Source organism: Lontra canadensis, unplaced genomic scaffold, assembly GCF_010015895.1.
Source record: "Lontra canadensis isolate GAN:19392208 unplaced genomic scaffold, GSC_riverotter_1.0 scaffold45, whole genome shotgun sequence".
NCBI lineage: Eukaryota > Metazoa > Chordata > Mammalia > Carnivora > Mustelidae > Lontra > Lontra canadensis.
In genome coordinates, this window is record NW_022631039.1 from 6,326,866 (window position 1) to 6,340,588 (window position 13,723).

Below are 13,723 nucleotides of genomic sequence, written 5' to 3' on the forward strand. Positions count from 1 at the left end.
TGCTTATCCTTCTTTGATACCGCTTAGCACAGTGAAAAACACAGCAGGTTCTCAAACACAGGGAACGCATGACATACAACCGGAGAGTCGTTCAGGGGTCAGATTTTTCAGGGCCAGCTCTCCCTTCCTCGAGTCAAGTGGAAAGTGCAGGAAGAACCGACTTAGGACCTCACAGAGTCCCAGGCAGATCACCAGCACTCACTAGCTGTCCCCGGTAGTAACTCGGCTCCTACCTCGGCAATGGCGGCGATCTTGGTAAGGCAGCTCCTCATGGCGGTGCCGTCGTTCTCCCGCGTTCCTTCCTCCTCCAGGAAAGCCAAGTAGAGGAGCGTTTCTTTGCCAAACTGTTTGCAGGCCTCAGTCAGCACTGGGGATGCAACGACCAGGATTTCTGAAGGCCTCTGGCCTCCCCTGCTGCCCAGCCCGGCCCCCCGGCCCCAGTACTTACGGTCGGCGGGTTCTGGCGGGGCTCGAAGGCAGGTGGTGCTCACATAAGCCATGGTGTCCCCGGTCAGGTGGGCAAGGAGGGTGACCGAGTGGAGGAGCCCACTGATAGCTGCCAGGAGTTTAAAGGGGGTTGCTCAGGGCTGTGTTACCTCCCTACCTCCTTCCCTGCTCAACCAGTTATATAGAGACCCCTTTCCTGGTGCAGAGGAACCCGTCGCTACTTCCACACGCCAGCGTTTCTGAACGTGACCCAGCTGTCACCAAGCGACAGACCCTGTTGCCCCCTTTCTTACCTTCTGGGCAGGCCAGATAGCGCCTCCAGCTTTCTTCCAGTTGCTCGACACAGCTGGAAACAGACTTGACCTTGGAGAGAAGGTGATCTGTGGGGCGGGGGGGGACAGGGCCAAGTCAGAGCCGGAGTTGTCAGACTCGCTTTCTCCCTGGGAGGGGAAGGCACGTGATGGAGGAGTCCCCCTCGTGAGTGGCCTGAGCCCTGCAGGAGTTGCCCTAAGATGGGGGGCAGAGGGAAGAGGGTTGACTGTGCTCGTACAGGACCTCAAAAGCTGCCCATGTGGTCCCTTTGCCTAGAGCCAGGGCAACCACATCCGCAGCGCAGAGTCAGCCTCTCCCTTCTCAGGACGGCCTGCCCAAATCCAGTCCGGGCCTTCCCGCTACATCTTTCAAGGATCTCAGACTCTCCTCAGTGTTGAGCCCAGACCCTCAACTCCGTCAGGCTCATCTGGGCTCATGCTGGACACACAACACAGCTGTTCCCACACTGTGGCTCTGGGCACGGGTCCCCAAAGACTGTCACATAGGAGTTGAAGTATGAGGGCTCATGTCACACTGCACCCATGTGTATCCATACCGGTGGCTACGACCTCAGGCTGTCCACACCTGCTTCCTCATGTGGAAACAGAGTCACGGGGCCCCCTCACGGCACCGTAGTGAGGAGTCGCTGGGCTGAGGCGTGTGGAGCACTTACCACGGCGGTTGGCACATGGCAAGCGCTTGGTAGCGTCAGCTGTGTGTGTGACCCCCCCCAGCCCCCCGGTTCTTCCGTTCCACTGGCTCATGTCTAAGCCCAGCTCACAAAGTCTCTCCTCAGAATCTGCCCACGGCTGCCCCGTTTCCTGGCACTCCCTCAGAAAACTGGGGACTCAGTGAGCTCCTTCCTCTGAGACCGCTGTGTTCCCCTACAGATGGGTTCCCTGCTGAATCAGAGCAGGCCTTGCCATGGACGTCCCCAAATGGAGACATTTCTTTTTTTTTTTTCCCCAAAGATTATCTGAGGGAGAGAGTGTGCACGTGTGCAGGCGGGGAGGGGCAGAGGAAGTGGGGAGACAGAAAAATCACAAGCAAACTCCCTGCTGAGCATGGAGCCTGACCGGGGCTTCGATCCCAAGGCCCTGAGACCGTGACCTGCGCCAAAATCAAGAGTCGGACACTCAATCCACTGAACCACCCAGGCGCCCCGCAGACGTTTCTATTTGATAGGGAAAGTCAGCTCTCAGCGTTTCCTTGCCCCTGCTTGTCCTCAGTGGGCCCTTTCGGAGCTGCATCTGTGACTCCACCGGTGTCTCGGGCCTGGCTGTCCTGCCACATCTGAGGCCCCTTCTCTCATCCAAGAGCTTCTGTGGCTCTGCCCGATGCCCCACCCGCACGCCCTTAGGACTCCAGAACAGGCAGAGTGGGCCTGTGCATGCCCAGGACGGCATGGGAATTCTGCGTTCCTGCCCCGCCACGTTCAAGACGCTCCCCGTGTGGGCCCAAGGCTCCCGAGCAACCACCTCGTCGTTCAGGTCACGTTCTTCTGTTCAGAGAGCGGCAGGGCCGTCGGCTCCCCCTCCCCCTGTGCTTACTCTCGCTATCAGGGCTCTGCTCCCAGTGAGAGTTTCATCAGTGTGACCCGCTGCATAGAGCCGTGGTATCACCCCTGGGGGGCTTTAGAAAGTTCTACCGCCCAGGCTGAGCTTCTGGCTGAACAGATCTTAGCGCAGAGCCTGGGCATCGCCGTGCAGCAGGCGGAGGACCCCCGAGCTCAGTGTCATTGGGATTGGACGTCAGCACTGACCACTGAGTTGGCGCGTGGGGGCGGGCAAGGGGCAGCTACCTGCAGAGCCGGCACAGCTGATCAGAGGCGGCTCCTCCAGCTGCCGCAGGGCCTCCTGGACCACCTGCTCCGCGGCCTTCCTTGCCTCCGCCAGCAGCGTTCTCCGCTGGTCCTTGGCGAGCTGGCCCGCTGATTCCTGGAAGTGGCCCAGGGAGGTGAGAATCGGACACAGACTCCATCAAGAGCCTTCGAGCAGCGTCCACCTCCACACAGCTGGGATTCCTTGCATCCTTAACCCAAGCTACCTTAACCCAAGCTACCTTAACCCAAGCTACCTTAACCCAAGCTACCGCTAACGAGGTGGGCATTGGTTACTTGCCTTTGCGAGGGACAGTTCCCCCTGGGTGTGGTCCAGCCGCTCCTGTAGGGCTGCTAATTCCTCCTCCCGCCGGGCCACGGCGTGCGCCAAGCTGCTCCGCTCCTTCTCCAGCTCAGCGATCTGGGCGGCCCACTTTGCCTCTGACTGCAATGTCGGCAGGGTTCAAGAGCGAGAAGTAAATGGTCCACTTCCCAGGAGTCCAGACCCGCCAGCAGGCTACACGGAACCAGAGGCGGTATCTCTAGGTCTCCACCTTCATTTCCCCAGGCACACGCTGAGCACGACGGGAACAAAATGCGGGAAGGAACGTGATGCTCACCTGGGCAGAAGTTTCCAGACTGCCTTGGACGATGTGGAGTTCCTGTTTGCTGGTGGCAAGTTCTTGCTTCAAGCTCTCTAGTACTTCCATCTGTTCTTGAGTCTGAAAGACAAAAAAAACCAGGAGCACTCTCGTCTGGGTGGTGGTTGCCAGGGAAAAACACATACAAAAATCCCTAAGCTATCAGGGAGCCCGGCTGGCTCAGTCGGCGGAGCTTGCAACTCTCAATCTTGGGGTCACGAGTTCAAGCCCCATGTTGGCCGTAGAGACGGCTTAAAAATAAAATCTTCAAAATAGTCCCCAAGTTATCAACGGGAGATTTGTGTACCCTCTTGTATGCAAGGTTGGATGCATCAACCAAAAGTGGGAGGGAGGAGGCAAGAATCCAGAGTGTTCCAGAAGATTTTCTTCTGGCTAAGTGGGAAGGTCGAAGGGAGAATTTCAGGGACATTTCCTAAATGTCATGCTTCTGCTTATAATACTGAATTCAATAGAACAAGATTTTTTTTTTATAGATATAAAACTGCTTTTTATATTTTAAATTGAAATTTAATTGAAACAGAACTGGATCTTTTTTCGATTTTTTGACTTGTTTATTTGACAGACACAGTGAGAGAGGGAACACAAGCACGGGGAGTGGGAGAGGAAGAAGCAGGCTTCCCACCAAGCAGGGAGCCTGATGCAGGGCTCCATTCCAGGACCCCGAGATCATGACCTGAGCCGAAGGCAGATGCTTAATGAATGAGCCACCCAGGCGCCCCGAGAGCTGGATCTTTAATTCAGACATCCCAACACCTGGTATGATGCTGAATCTTACCATCTTGAAACCACTCTTTTTATTTCTCTCATAAGTCTATTTTTCAAAGAGTAGGTTGCAACCCATTAGAATTCACAGCTAACATCAAAAAAAAAAAAAAAATGAGATAAATGGGCACCTGGGTGGCACCAAGTTTGTTGAGTGTCTGACTCTTGGTTTCGGCTCAAGTTGTGATCTCAGGGTTGTGAGATCGAGCTCGGCATGGGGTTCTGTGCTCAGCGCAGAGTCTGCTTAAGACTCTCCCTCCTTCAGCCCTTCCCCCGAACCTTTGTAAAATTAGATCTTTAAAAAAATTAAAAAAATTAAGGGGCGCCTGGGTGGCTCAGTGAGTTAAGCGTCTGCCTTTGGCTCAGGTCATGATCTCAGGGTCTTGGGGTAGAGCCTCGAATCTGGCTCCCTGCTCAGCAGGGAGCCTGCTTCTCCCTCTCCTTCTGCCTGCCTCTCTGCCTACTTGTGATCTCTCTCTCTACCTCTCTCAAATAAATAGTCTTAAAAAAATTTTTTTTTAATTAAAAAATTAAAAAATGAAATAAACAGAGCAAAAAATAAAAAATCCAAACGCACCCATAGAATAAGGAGGAGAACTGCTTCATGAAATTTTTACTTCTATTAAATAGACCCTATTTCCTACTCTGAATTACAGAAAAGCACGCAAGCCACGACTCTTAAGTGTGAGGCATTTAGTTTCCTCCCTCCGACATGTCCTACTGCAATGGACCTGCCTGCCAACCCCCACCAACTCATGGGTGTTCTCCCGGCCCCAAGTGCTCGTAAAGGTTCATGTCTCTCTCTGAAATCCAGGTGCTTTTACTTTTCTCAACCGTCCTAGACTCACCCTCGGCAAGCCATTGCTGATGCACCCGCTTGGCAGGAGCCGTGTCACCGCGCCAAGCCTTTAACCCCTTGCGCACTCCTCCTTGCCCTCACCTTCCGCTGTGCCTGGTCGCTGATGCGCTGGAAGGAATCCTCTAGCTCTTTCTTCTCTCGTTCCAAATCCGCCTGGGCTTGCCTGGCCACGGACACCTGTTTGGTCACCTCCGCATTCTGTAGGGTAAGAACAGTGTCTTGTACTGGCTCATCTCGGGCTGCACAGCTCAGGGACAGCCTCTCCCCCTTCCAGAACAAAGGGCAGTGTTCAGACAGCTGGACACAGAAATCACGTTTCTACCCAGGGAGAAGCCAGAAGAGAGCTGTCATCTTTAGACGCTCGATGCTCAAGTATTTAAAGAATAGGGGCAACTGGCTGGCTCAGTCGGGTCTTAATTTTGGCTCGGGTCATGATCTCAGCATTGTGAGATTGAGCCCTACATCGGGCTCTGCGCTGGGCATGGAAACTGCTTGGGATTCTCTCCCTCCCTCTGACCCTTCCCCTCCCTCTGACCCCGCTTGATCTCACCCTAAAAATAAATGAATAAATAAAATAAAATAAATACGAAAGATGGGGGATAATCCAATCGGGGCTGGCATCGAAAGTCAAGAAATGGAAGGCCAGCGAGCCTGAAAAAGCAGTGGTTTTCATGAGAGGATGGTGCCTCGCTCGGAACTGGCAGAGGCACAGAGCTGCGGTGTCCCCAGCGGCACGGGGCAGGGTCCTACCTTCCGCAGCAGGTCAGCGTGGTTCTGTACCAGCTCACTGTACTTCTCCTTTAGCTTGCTGTACCGCTGTTCGTTGGCTTGGGCTCTCCCTATGTGGTCAAGAGCCAAGGTGAGCAGTCCCCTGCTGGGGACCCTGTGCCTGCCTTCCCATAAGCCAGAGTCCCTAGGACAACTTTCTTTCTTTTTACAAATGCAGACACCCTCCTTGCCCTTGAAAATCCTACTGAAATAAACTCCTTTGGACAGCTGTCTTTAAAAAAAAAAAAAAAAGCCCCCCCTCCGCCACCCCCGGATTCAGATCACAGCACTAACTCACGCCTCCTGAGCTCTGCACACTTGGTGTGTTTTGGCTTTAGGCCAGCTCTCCTTCGGATACCCCTTCCCCCAGGCAGGCACCCTACTGTCCCCTCCTGGTTCCTGTCCCCACATTCTGAGCCCGTGGGGCTCTCCCCTGTCTGGGCTCCCACCCACCCCTCTGACTGGTGACACCAAGGTCCTTCCAGATGGTTCTTCTGGACGGACGCGGGACTGGGGCTCTGCCGCCCAGCCCCACCCTTCCCCACGAGCCTCGCATGACTCTGCGGCTCCCACCTTCAGCCCCAGCCTAACGGACTCACTTTCTATCTCCGTCAGGCTCCGCTGGGCCTTCTCCGTGTCTTCTCGCTTCTTCTTGAGCTCGTCCAGCTCGGCCCGGAGGAACTCGCTGTCGTCAGCTGCCTGCTGCCGTAGATGCCTCTGCTCCGCCAGCTCGGCCTCCAGCTCGCTGACCCTGCCCTTTAGCTGCAGCACGGCCCGCTGGCTCTGTGGGACACACTCAGCGGTGAGACCCAGCACCCTGCCTCTGGGCTGGGCTGGGCTGGGCAGGAGAAGCGGGTCCTCCCGGTTTCTAGGACCGATCAAATAAATACCCACGTGTGCCTAACAAGCCCACGACTGGGCCTCACGAGAGTGGAGGCTTCTGGTCGTTCCAGGCCACCCGGCCAACAAAGGGTGACATCAGGGGAGCTCTGGTCTGTTAGAGGGGCCTGGGAGCAATCCTGGACAAGCTGGCATGGGGGAGGAGGCGATGTTTGCCTGTCCCTGTGAGCGAAGCCTCCTGCCAGCCATGGGCCTGCAGGGCAGTCCTGTTTACTACCCCAGACCCTGCAAACAGCCACCAGACCTTCCGATCGCCATGGGAGGGGAACAGGCCTTTCTCACCATTGGCTTCAAAGCCAGCTGGCGATCATGGTTCTCTCCAAGTACCACAGGGACACAGGGACTGGCTCAGAAGCCGTTGTCAAGGTAGGAATGACGGAAATGCAGCACCACCAAGACTGCGGGAGGATCAGGTCTTTCTGGCTTTCGCATTTCTATTTGCATTTCTATTTCGCACCCCCCACCTTAAAATGGGGTCTGACAAGTGTCTCTGCAATGCAAGTTTCACATGAAAATGTCATGTCATGGAGAAGCCCAGAACCAGATCAGGGCCTGACTCATACCTCCGTCTTCACGTTCTCTAGCTGTGCCTTCAGCTCACTGACGTCTCTGTACAGCTGACCGATTAAGTGATCCCTGGGAACAGAAGGAGAACAAGTTTGCTTCCCCTGCGCTTTCCTTCCATCCCTTTCCTTCTAAATGCGAGCTGGGAGAGCAGAGGAGGAAGTTGAGAGCTGGTGTTAATATGGGGGAAGTTCTTTGAAATTCCATCAATTATACGCTAAGTCCCTCCGTGTTACCAGATCCGAATCTAACACCCACAGGTTAGCTCAGCCTCACCTAATCTCCCTCTGGGATTCCAGGGGACGATATTTGAGGGTCGTGACACTTCTCTACAGGGCCCAAGTGTCGCTAAGCGTCCCGCCCTGATTGAGGGTGGCCAGAGGGACCACCGGCTTCACACAGTTTCTGCACTGCCTGCCTGCGCCCAGCCCAGACTCACTTCTCGTCCTTGTTTACGCCGTTCTGACTGTTGAAATTGAAGGGGTCACTGCTGAACGAGCTGCCAAAGATGTCATCAAACTTGTTGTCGAATAAATTCTGCGGTGACCAGAAAGGAGTGAGGACAAAGTTAGAGATCTAGAGACTTCTGTGCGGGGGTCAGAGGAGTGAGGTGTAGAAAAAGGGGACCATTTCTTAACTGGGTTCATGTCCATCTGGGGTCCCTCCTAGAGACCACAAGACAGGGCCTGAGTCTAGACTAGCGCTTGGGTTAGAAGAACGGTCCAGGGGCGCCTGGGTGGCTCAGTGGGTTAAAGCCTCTGCTTTCGGCTCAGGTCAGGATCCCAGAGTGCTGGGATTGAGCCCCACATCGGGCTCTCTGCTCAGCAGGGAGCCTGCTTCCTCCTCTCTCTGATTGCCTCTCTGCCTACTTGTGATCTCTGTCTGTCAAATAAATAAAAAAAAAAAAAAAAAAAAAAAAGACGACCGGTCCAGCTCAGTGATGGCCGAAGGGTCTTTGTCAGGGCCTCTCCCGTCCTCTCTGCTGCACGTACGGGGCAGCTCGAGGGGCTTCACGTGGGGTTCACCCCCTGCTATGACCCTAACCCTAACCCTCAGGTTCCAGTCAGGTGCTCCTCACCTGCTGGGAGGCGTCCATGTCCACAAGGTCATCCTTCTCCAGGACGGGCTCGCTGTCTGGGGACGAGGCCTCAGCCGGGATGACCACCACAGGGCTGATGTGTTCTGACAGCGCAGAGGCCCGCAGGAAGTTGGGTGGGTTCTGAAGACGGAGGACACACCCTCAGACTGTGTCACCTGCCAGGCCCGCCCGTCCCTGATATCTGAGAGCACCCAGGACCCAGCAGCTCCCACCGCGGGCCCGCGTGCGCTTACCTCCGGCAGCTGAGGGGTCTGAATGAGCCGTTTGAAGTACTGGAGGTTGCTGGAGCGGTAGAATAGATCTTTCAACCTGGGGATGGAGAAGGGCCTGAGGGGTGCTGGGGGCCGGGGTCGGGGACAGTGCAGCATCCCCCGCCCTTCCCCAGCTGTCCTGCTGCCTGCCCAGCCCAAAGGCGGGGCTGTCAAGGAGATGACCTCCATGGCGCTGGGATTCAATTGTGATGCTGCAGGGGGAGGTTATCTGTAGCCCGTGCTTGCTTATGTGGTGATGAGAAAGAGCTAGTCAAAGGGCAAAACCCTCTGGAAGAGAGGGTCACCCTAGAACAAACTTTGGCATCTCTGTAGAATCGATGCTTTTGCCTGGCGGGTGTCTTCCTGGGAACGTTGGGCTTAGAAAATACATTCACTGTCCTAACCACAGGAATGGGGAAGGGAACTTCATTCCTGAGGGAGATCCCTTTGTTTTAGATCTCTGTGTTATCTCCCCAGTTAGACTAGACGCTTCTAGAGCGCAGGGACTAAGCCCCGCTGAGCTGGGTTTGCCACGGCACCATGCACAGAGGCATTAACTCGAATTAACTCATCAGGACCTCGCTGGAGAAAACCGATCCATTTCTACTGTGTCCCAATCCTGGAGGCTATGGGAACGAAGAAAGCAAATTTCCCTCTCCTCCTTGGGTCCCCATTTTGAATCAAAACATGGAAGGCTGAGGAAGCAGAGAGCACAGGACAGATTTCCTGAAAGGAAAGAGGATTGTGGGTCTCTGTGCCCTCTCCCTGCAACACACAGTCTCCTCCAGCTCAGCCCAATACACTGAACCCCTGGGGTCTCATGCCAGCCCTTCCAACCCCAAGTTGGGACTGTCCCTCTGAGGTCATTGGTGCTTTCCCCAAATTTGGGGACACCAAGGCCTCAGGGAGCCGCCAGGTCCGTGCCAACAAGAAAGTGAGGGAGCAGCTCATGGGAGAGGTTTTTATAAGCTAGAAAAAAATGAAAGGAAATAAAATCACCTGACCACCCCCCCACCCCCCGTTTCTGGGCTGGAGCCAACGGTAATAGGCTGCGTTGCTTTCATAAGCTACTGGAATTTACCATTCCAGGAAATCAGCCCCAGGGCCTGTCTCCTAGGATTTAATAAGTCATTTATTATAGAATAAACATATAAGGCTTTTCAAATGGAGTAAGGAAACCGGGAGGTTAGCACAACCCTGAACTTGGCCTCTGACTACTGCCTGGGAACCAGCAAGAGACGTCTGGGCTTGGGGGTTTGGCGGTTTGGCTTTTTCTCTGTTGTTAGGGCTGAAGAAAGTAAGAGTAAAACAAGAGGGTCAAAGAGAGAGTGCTGAGCCCCAGCGCCCTTCTTGGCACCTGGGTTCTCTGTCTCACACCAGGCTGGGAGAAGAGCCGGCCGAGGAGACAGAACGCAGCCGCTAAGGCAGGCCCTGATGGAGAAATGAGCTGAGAACGTTCTAAGAACTGGAAAAGGACCCCGTGCGGGAGAAACACCCTAAGCTCTAAAGACGAGGTCAGAGACGGCAAGCGGGGCCTTGTAAACCATGGAGAAGAGCTTGGATTTGATTATCAGTGTGATCGGAAGCCACCGTCTGACCAAGGGAATGACGTCTTTATAAGGTTGTTCTAACGGCTGGGGTGGGGGACGGGATTTCAGGGGGCAGGAGTGGAAGCCCAGGGCATCTGCCATATTGGAGGGTCTGGGCACAAAACGACAGTAGCCCAAGAGATGCCAGCTACGATCGGAACCAAGATAAACGAGCAGAACATGTGCCAGTGGACTGGACGTGAGGGGGGAAGACAGTGAGTTCCAGATCTCTGGCCTCAACGCACGTGGTAGCATTTACTGAGATAGAAAAGGCCAGGGAGAAAAAGTTTTGTGTTTTTTTAATGTACTGATTTTTAGAGAGAGACAGTGAGCTCATGAGCGAGAGGGGGAGAGGGAGAGAGACTCTCAAGCGGACTCCCTGCTGAGCGCTGAGCCCACCGAGGGCCTCCATCCCACAGCCCCATCATCACAACTGAAACCAAGAGCTGGACGGTCAATCAACTGCACCACCCGGATGCCCTGGGAGAAAAAGTCTGGGGGAGGAAAACCCAGTGCTCGGTTTGAGATGTAAGACAGATCATCGGATGCGTGAGACTGGAATTCAGAGGCAAGGCTCAGCCAGCCAGACATACAGATCTGGGTGTTTACAGCCTTTGATTCTCTCACTCAAGCCACTTACTTGGTGAATTGCTCCATGAAGCGGTCCCGGTGGCCTTGCAGGGTGTCGGCTGGGAGACCTGGAAGAAATTGGGAAAGGGTGAGAAGGGAATTGGGAAGGGTGAGAAGGTAACCCACGCAGAGCTCCGGAGGGAGAAGACCAACTATGCGGGGGCTTGTGGCCAGCCCCACAGGGGGTGCGGGCATTCCTGGCCTCGAGCTGCCCCAGGGACAGGGACTGGTGACCAAAGGGGCCCAGAAGGGGCTGTGGTGAGTCGAAGGGCGCTTATCCTCCACATTTGTCCATTTGTCCCTGGAGCATGAGCCATTCTGGGTGCAGCGGACTGGAAGCTGTGCCCCACAGTAGACGCCAAACAGCAGGATGGACCCCCAGCAGGTGGCAGAGGGGTGGCCCTCCCAGATGTACGTGCACTGGGTCGGTCCAGTTAGTTACATCTCCCAGATGTACGCGCACTGGTCGGTCCAGACGTTAGTCTGTGAGGGACCCACAGAGCCTGCCTGAGAGGATGCCTGTCAGAAGGCAAAGATTGTAGGACAATACTCCAGATCCCCATCCAGTGCTCACTTGGTCACGGCCAATGGCAAGAGGACTCTTAGACCAGCCTCCTCCCCTACAGGGCGGGTTCTCTGAGGTCCCTTCTTCCTAGAATGCGTGACGCTGCGTACCTCAACGACAGATCACAACTCAGTGATCCCTTTATTTCTTGTTTTATTCCTTAAACGTACATTTTAGGAATTTTTGAATAGATACATTTATTTGGTACAAAGAAGTACATGTTTAACATAATTCAAAATGCCCAGTATACAGAAGGTGACGATGGCACTTTATCTCAGTGGCCTCTCTCCCTAGAGCCCTTACCCCCAGTCCAGTCATGAGAAAAACCTCGGGCAGACTTAAATCAGGGGACATTCTACAAGAGCACGACCAATTCTCGAACTGTCAAAGTTGTGAAAAACAGGGCAAGTCCGAGAAACTGTGACAGCCAAGAGGAGGCCAGGGAGACACGAGTCAGTGTGATGTGGTGTCCTGGATGGCACGTTAGGTAAACACCATGGAGATCTGAATGAAGTATGGACTTCAGTTGAAAATAACTTATCAGTATTGGTCCATTTGTTGTGACAAACGCATCATAACGCATCATATTAGTGTAAGGTATTAATAATAAAGGAAACTAGTTTCAGGGCATGGGGGCACTTTCTCAGCGATCTTCACAACTTTTCTGTAGATCTAAAACTATTCTAAGATGAAACCTTTATTTTTAGGTAAGTATATATTGGGGAGGACGACTGCCTTTCTTCCCTTGGGATTCAGTCCACTCTCTGTCCCTCTGGGTACAATCACTTGCTCCAAAGCCTTCCTATCGCTTAAACATCCAATTCCAACCTCCCTTCCCCGAAATGATCCTGGATGATGCTGCTTCCCATCCGCCCCTGAGATAATCAGACCCACTTCTCTGAGACCACGGTTCTAGAGTATCCTTGTCCCTGTCTGCCAACATTCATCCCTGTGCCTTTGCCAGGGCCATAATGCCTTGCTAATATCCACTCAGGTCTTGAATTTTCTCGGTTCTCCATCATCCATACATTCCTGCACGTGTATATCCCTCATGGGGAAAGCCTCTGAGTGTGACCCAGAAACCGCCCACATCAGCTTCACCTGGGAGATGGTTCCACCACGCTGATCCCCCAACCTACTGGACCCACCCGCAGCGACCCCGCAGGAGGAGGACCCACATACACTGTCCTGAACAAGAAGCACGTGAAAGTATAAGAGTTCTACAGTAGCTTCCCAGAGAGAATCTACGAACACATCCCAGGGTTCTGTGGCTGGGGAGGGACCGGCCCCTCAGGTACGAGAGCAGCTGTTTTACATTTTCTATTTCCCCACAAAGTCCACACGTACAGAGAAGCTGTGTGGCTGAACACTTTGGACACCACTGCCCGGGTGCCCCTGGGTCCAGGCCGGGTCTGGTATCATCATTCGTGTGGGTCCTGTGATACGTGACATGTGCGGACAGGGACGTGGTAAAGCCAGAGGTGGAGGGAGCCGGGGACGGTCCCAGGACACGGCTATGGAGAACCAGGGGCTTCCATGGGCACACCAAAGCTTGTGCCCTGCTCTTCACTCTCAAGGGGGCTGGGAGCTCTAGGGCCTTCGGGAGCAGCGGCAGAAAGGACACAGAAGGGACAGCCTCCGCTGTAATCCTCCTTCTGGAGGAGATGTGGCCCCTTGTACTCACACGAGTGGAGTTTGAAGAGGAGCTTGACGGTGTAATCGTACAGATGGCTGCAGTCCAGGATGACCTGGATCAGCGGGGCGAGGCGGCACTGCCCGGCTGTCGTCACGGACACCGAGCGCGACATGTCCAGGGAATTGAACACTAGGGAAGAAAAGGCGACACGGGCAGTAGGGGATAGGAAACTGCAGGTGACTTTCTCAGAGCAGCAGAAGGCAGGGGTCTAGGTCATCAGACGCAGCTATCCCTTACAACACCCCCGTGGGACAGGTCAGCAGGGGAGGAAACAGGGCGAGTCCCCTGAAGGCAATCACACGGGAAAACGGCAAACACTGATCAGAACACGAAGGAGGGAGTAATTCAGCCCTGGGTTCCTAGGGGCTTGTCACAGGGTCTTGGGACACCAGAAGGGGACAGGTGCACGAGTCCCAGAAAGATGAACCGTCAGGATCAAAGGCTGCCGCTGGTCCCTGGGGGGCAGGTCAGCAGAAGCACCGCCCTCCACCCGCTCGAGCTCCAGACGGGCACGTTGCTCCCTCCCTGTCTTGCTCCGAAGACCCCCTTCCACATTACCCTCTGCCCCCGACCCCTTGTTTTTTTTTTTTTCTTTCCTTTTCTTTGAATTTACTTATTTTAGGGAGAAAGGACAAGCAGGAGGAGCAGAAGGAGACTCTCAAGCAGACTCCCTGCAAAGCACAGAGCCCGACGCGGGGCTCGATCCCAGGACCCTGAGATCACAAGTAGAGCCGAAACCAAGAGTTGGATGCTCAACTGACTGTGTGCCCCCCTGGGCGCCCCGTACCCCTTGTTCTAAA

The 13,723-nt window shown here is 54.5% G+C and overlaps 1 protein-coding gene across 3 annotated transcripts in view; it reads right to left on the reverse strand.

The window, feature by feature from the left end:
• Positions 1 to 13,723, reverse strand: part of HIP1 (huntingtin interacting protein 1) — a 129,163-nt gene that overhangs the window by 13,173 nt on the left and 102,267 nt on the right. For all 3 annotated transcript variants that reach the window (XM_032872452.1, XM_032872453.1, XM_032872454.1), the window contains 15 exons: positions 12,912 to 13,052; positions 10,673 to 10,730; positions 8,426 to 8,501; positions 8,172 to 8,312; positions 7,533 to 7,630; positions 7,093 to 7,165; positions 6,229 to 6,412; positions 5,612 to 5,700; positions 4,943 to 5,059; positions 3,199 to 3,300; positions 2,880 to 3,023; positions 2,561 to 2,696; positions 741 to 827; positions 449 to 556; positions 234 to 367 (listed from right to left, as the gene is read on the reverse strand). In XM_032872452.1, the coding sequence (XP_032728343.1) occupies positions 234 to 367; positions 449 to 556; positions 741 to 827; positions 2,561 to 2,696; positions 2,880 to 3,023; positions 3,199 to 3,300; positions 4,943 to 5,059; positions 5,612 to 5,700; positions 6,229 to 6,412; positions 7,093 to 7,165; positions 7,533 to 7,630; positions 8,172 to 8,312; positions 8,426 to 8,501; positions 10,673 to 10,730; positions 12,912 to 13,052 (1,688 nt within the window). The remainder of the gene's footprint in view (positions 1 to 233; positions 368 to 448; positions 557 to 740; positions 828 to 2,560; positions 2,697 to 2,879; positions 3,024 to 3,198; positions 3,301 to 4,942; positions 5,060 to 5,611; positions 5,701 to 6,228; positions 6,413 to 7,092; positions 7,166 to 7,532; positions 7,631 to 8,171; positions 8,313 to 8,425; positions 8,502 to 10,672; positions 10,731 to 12,911; positions 13,053 to 13,723) is intronic.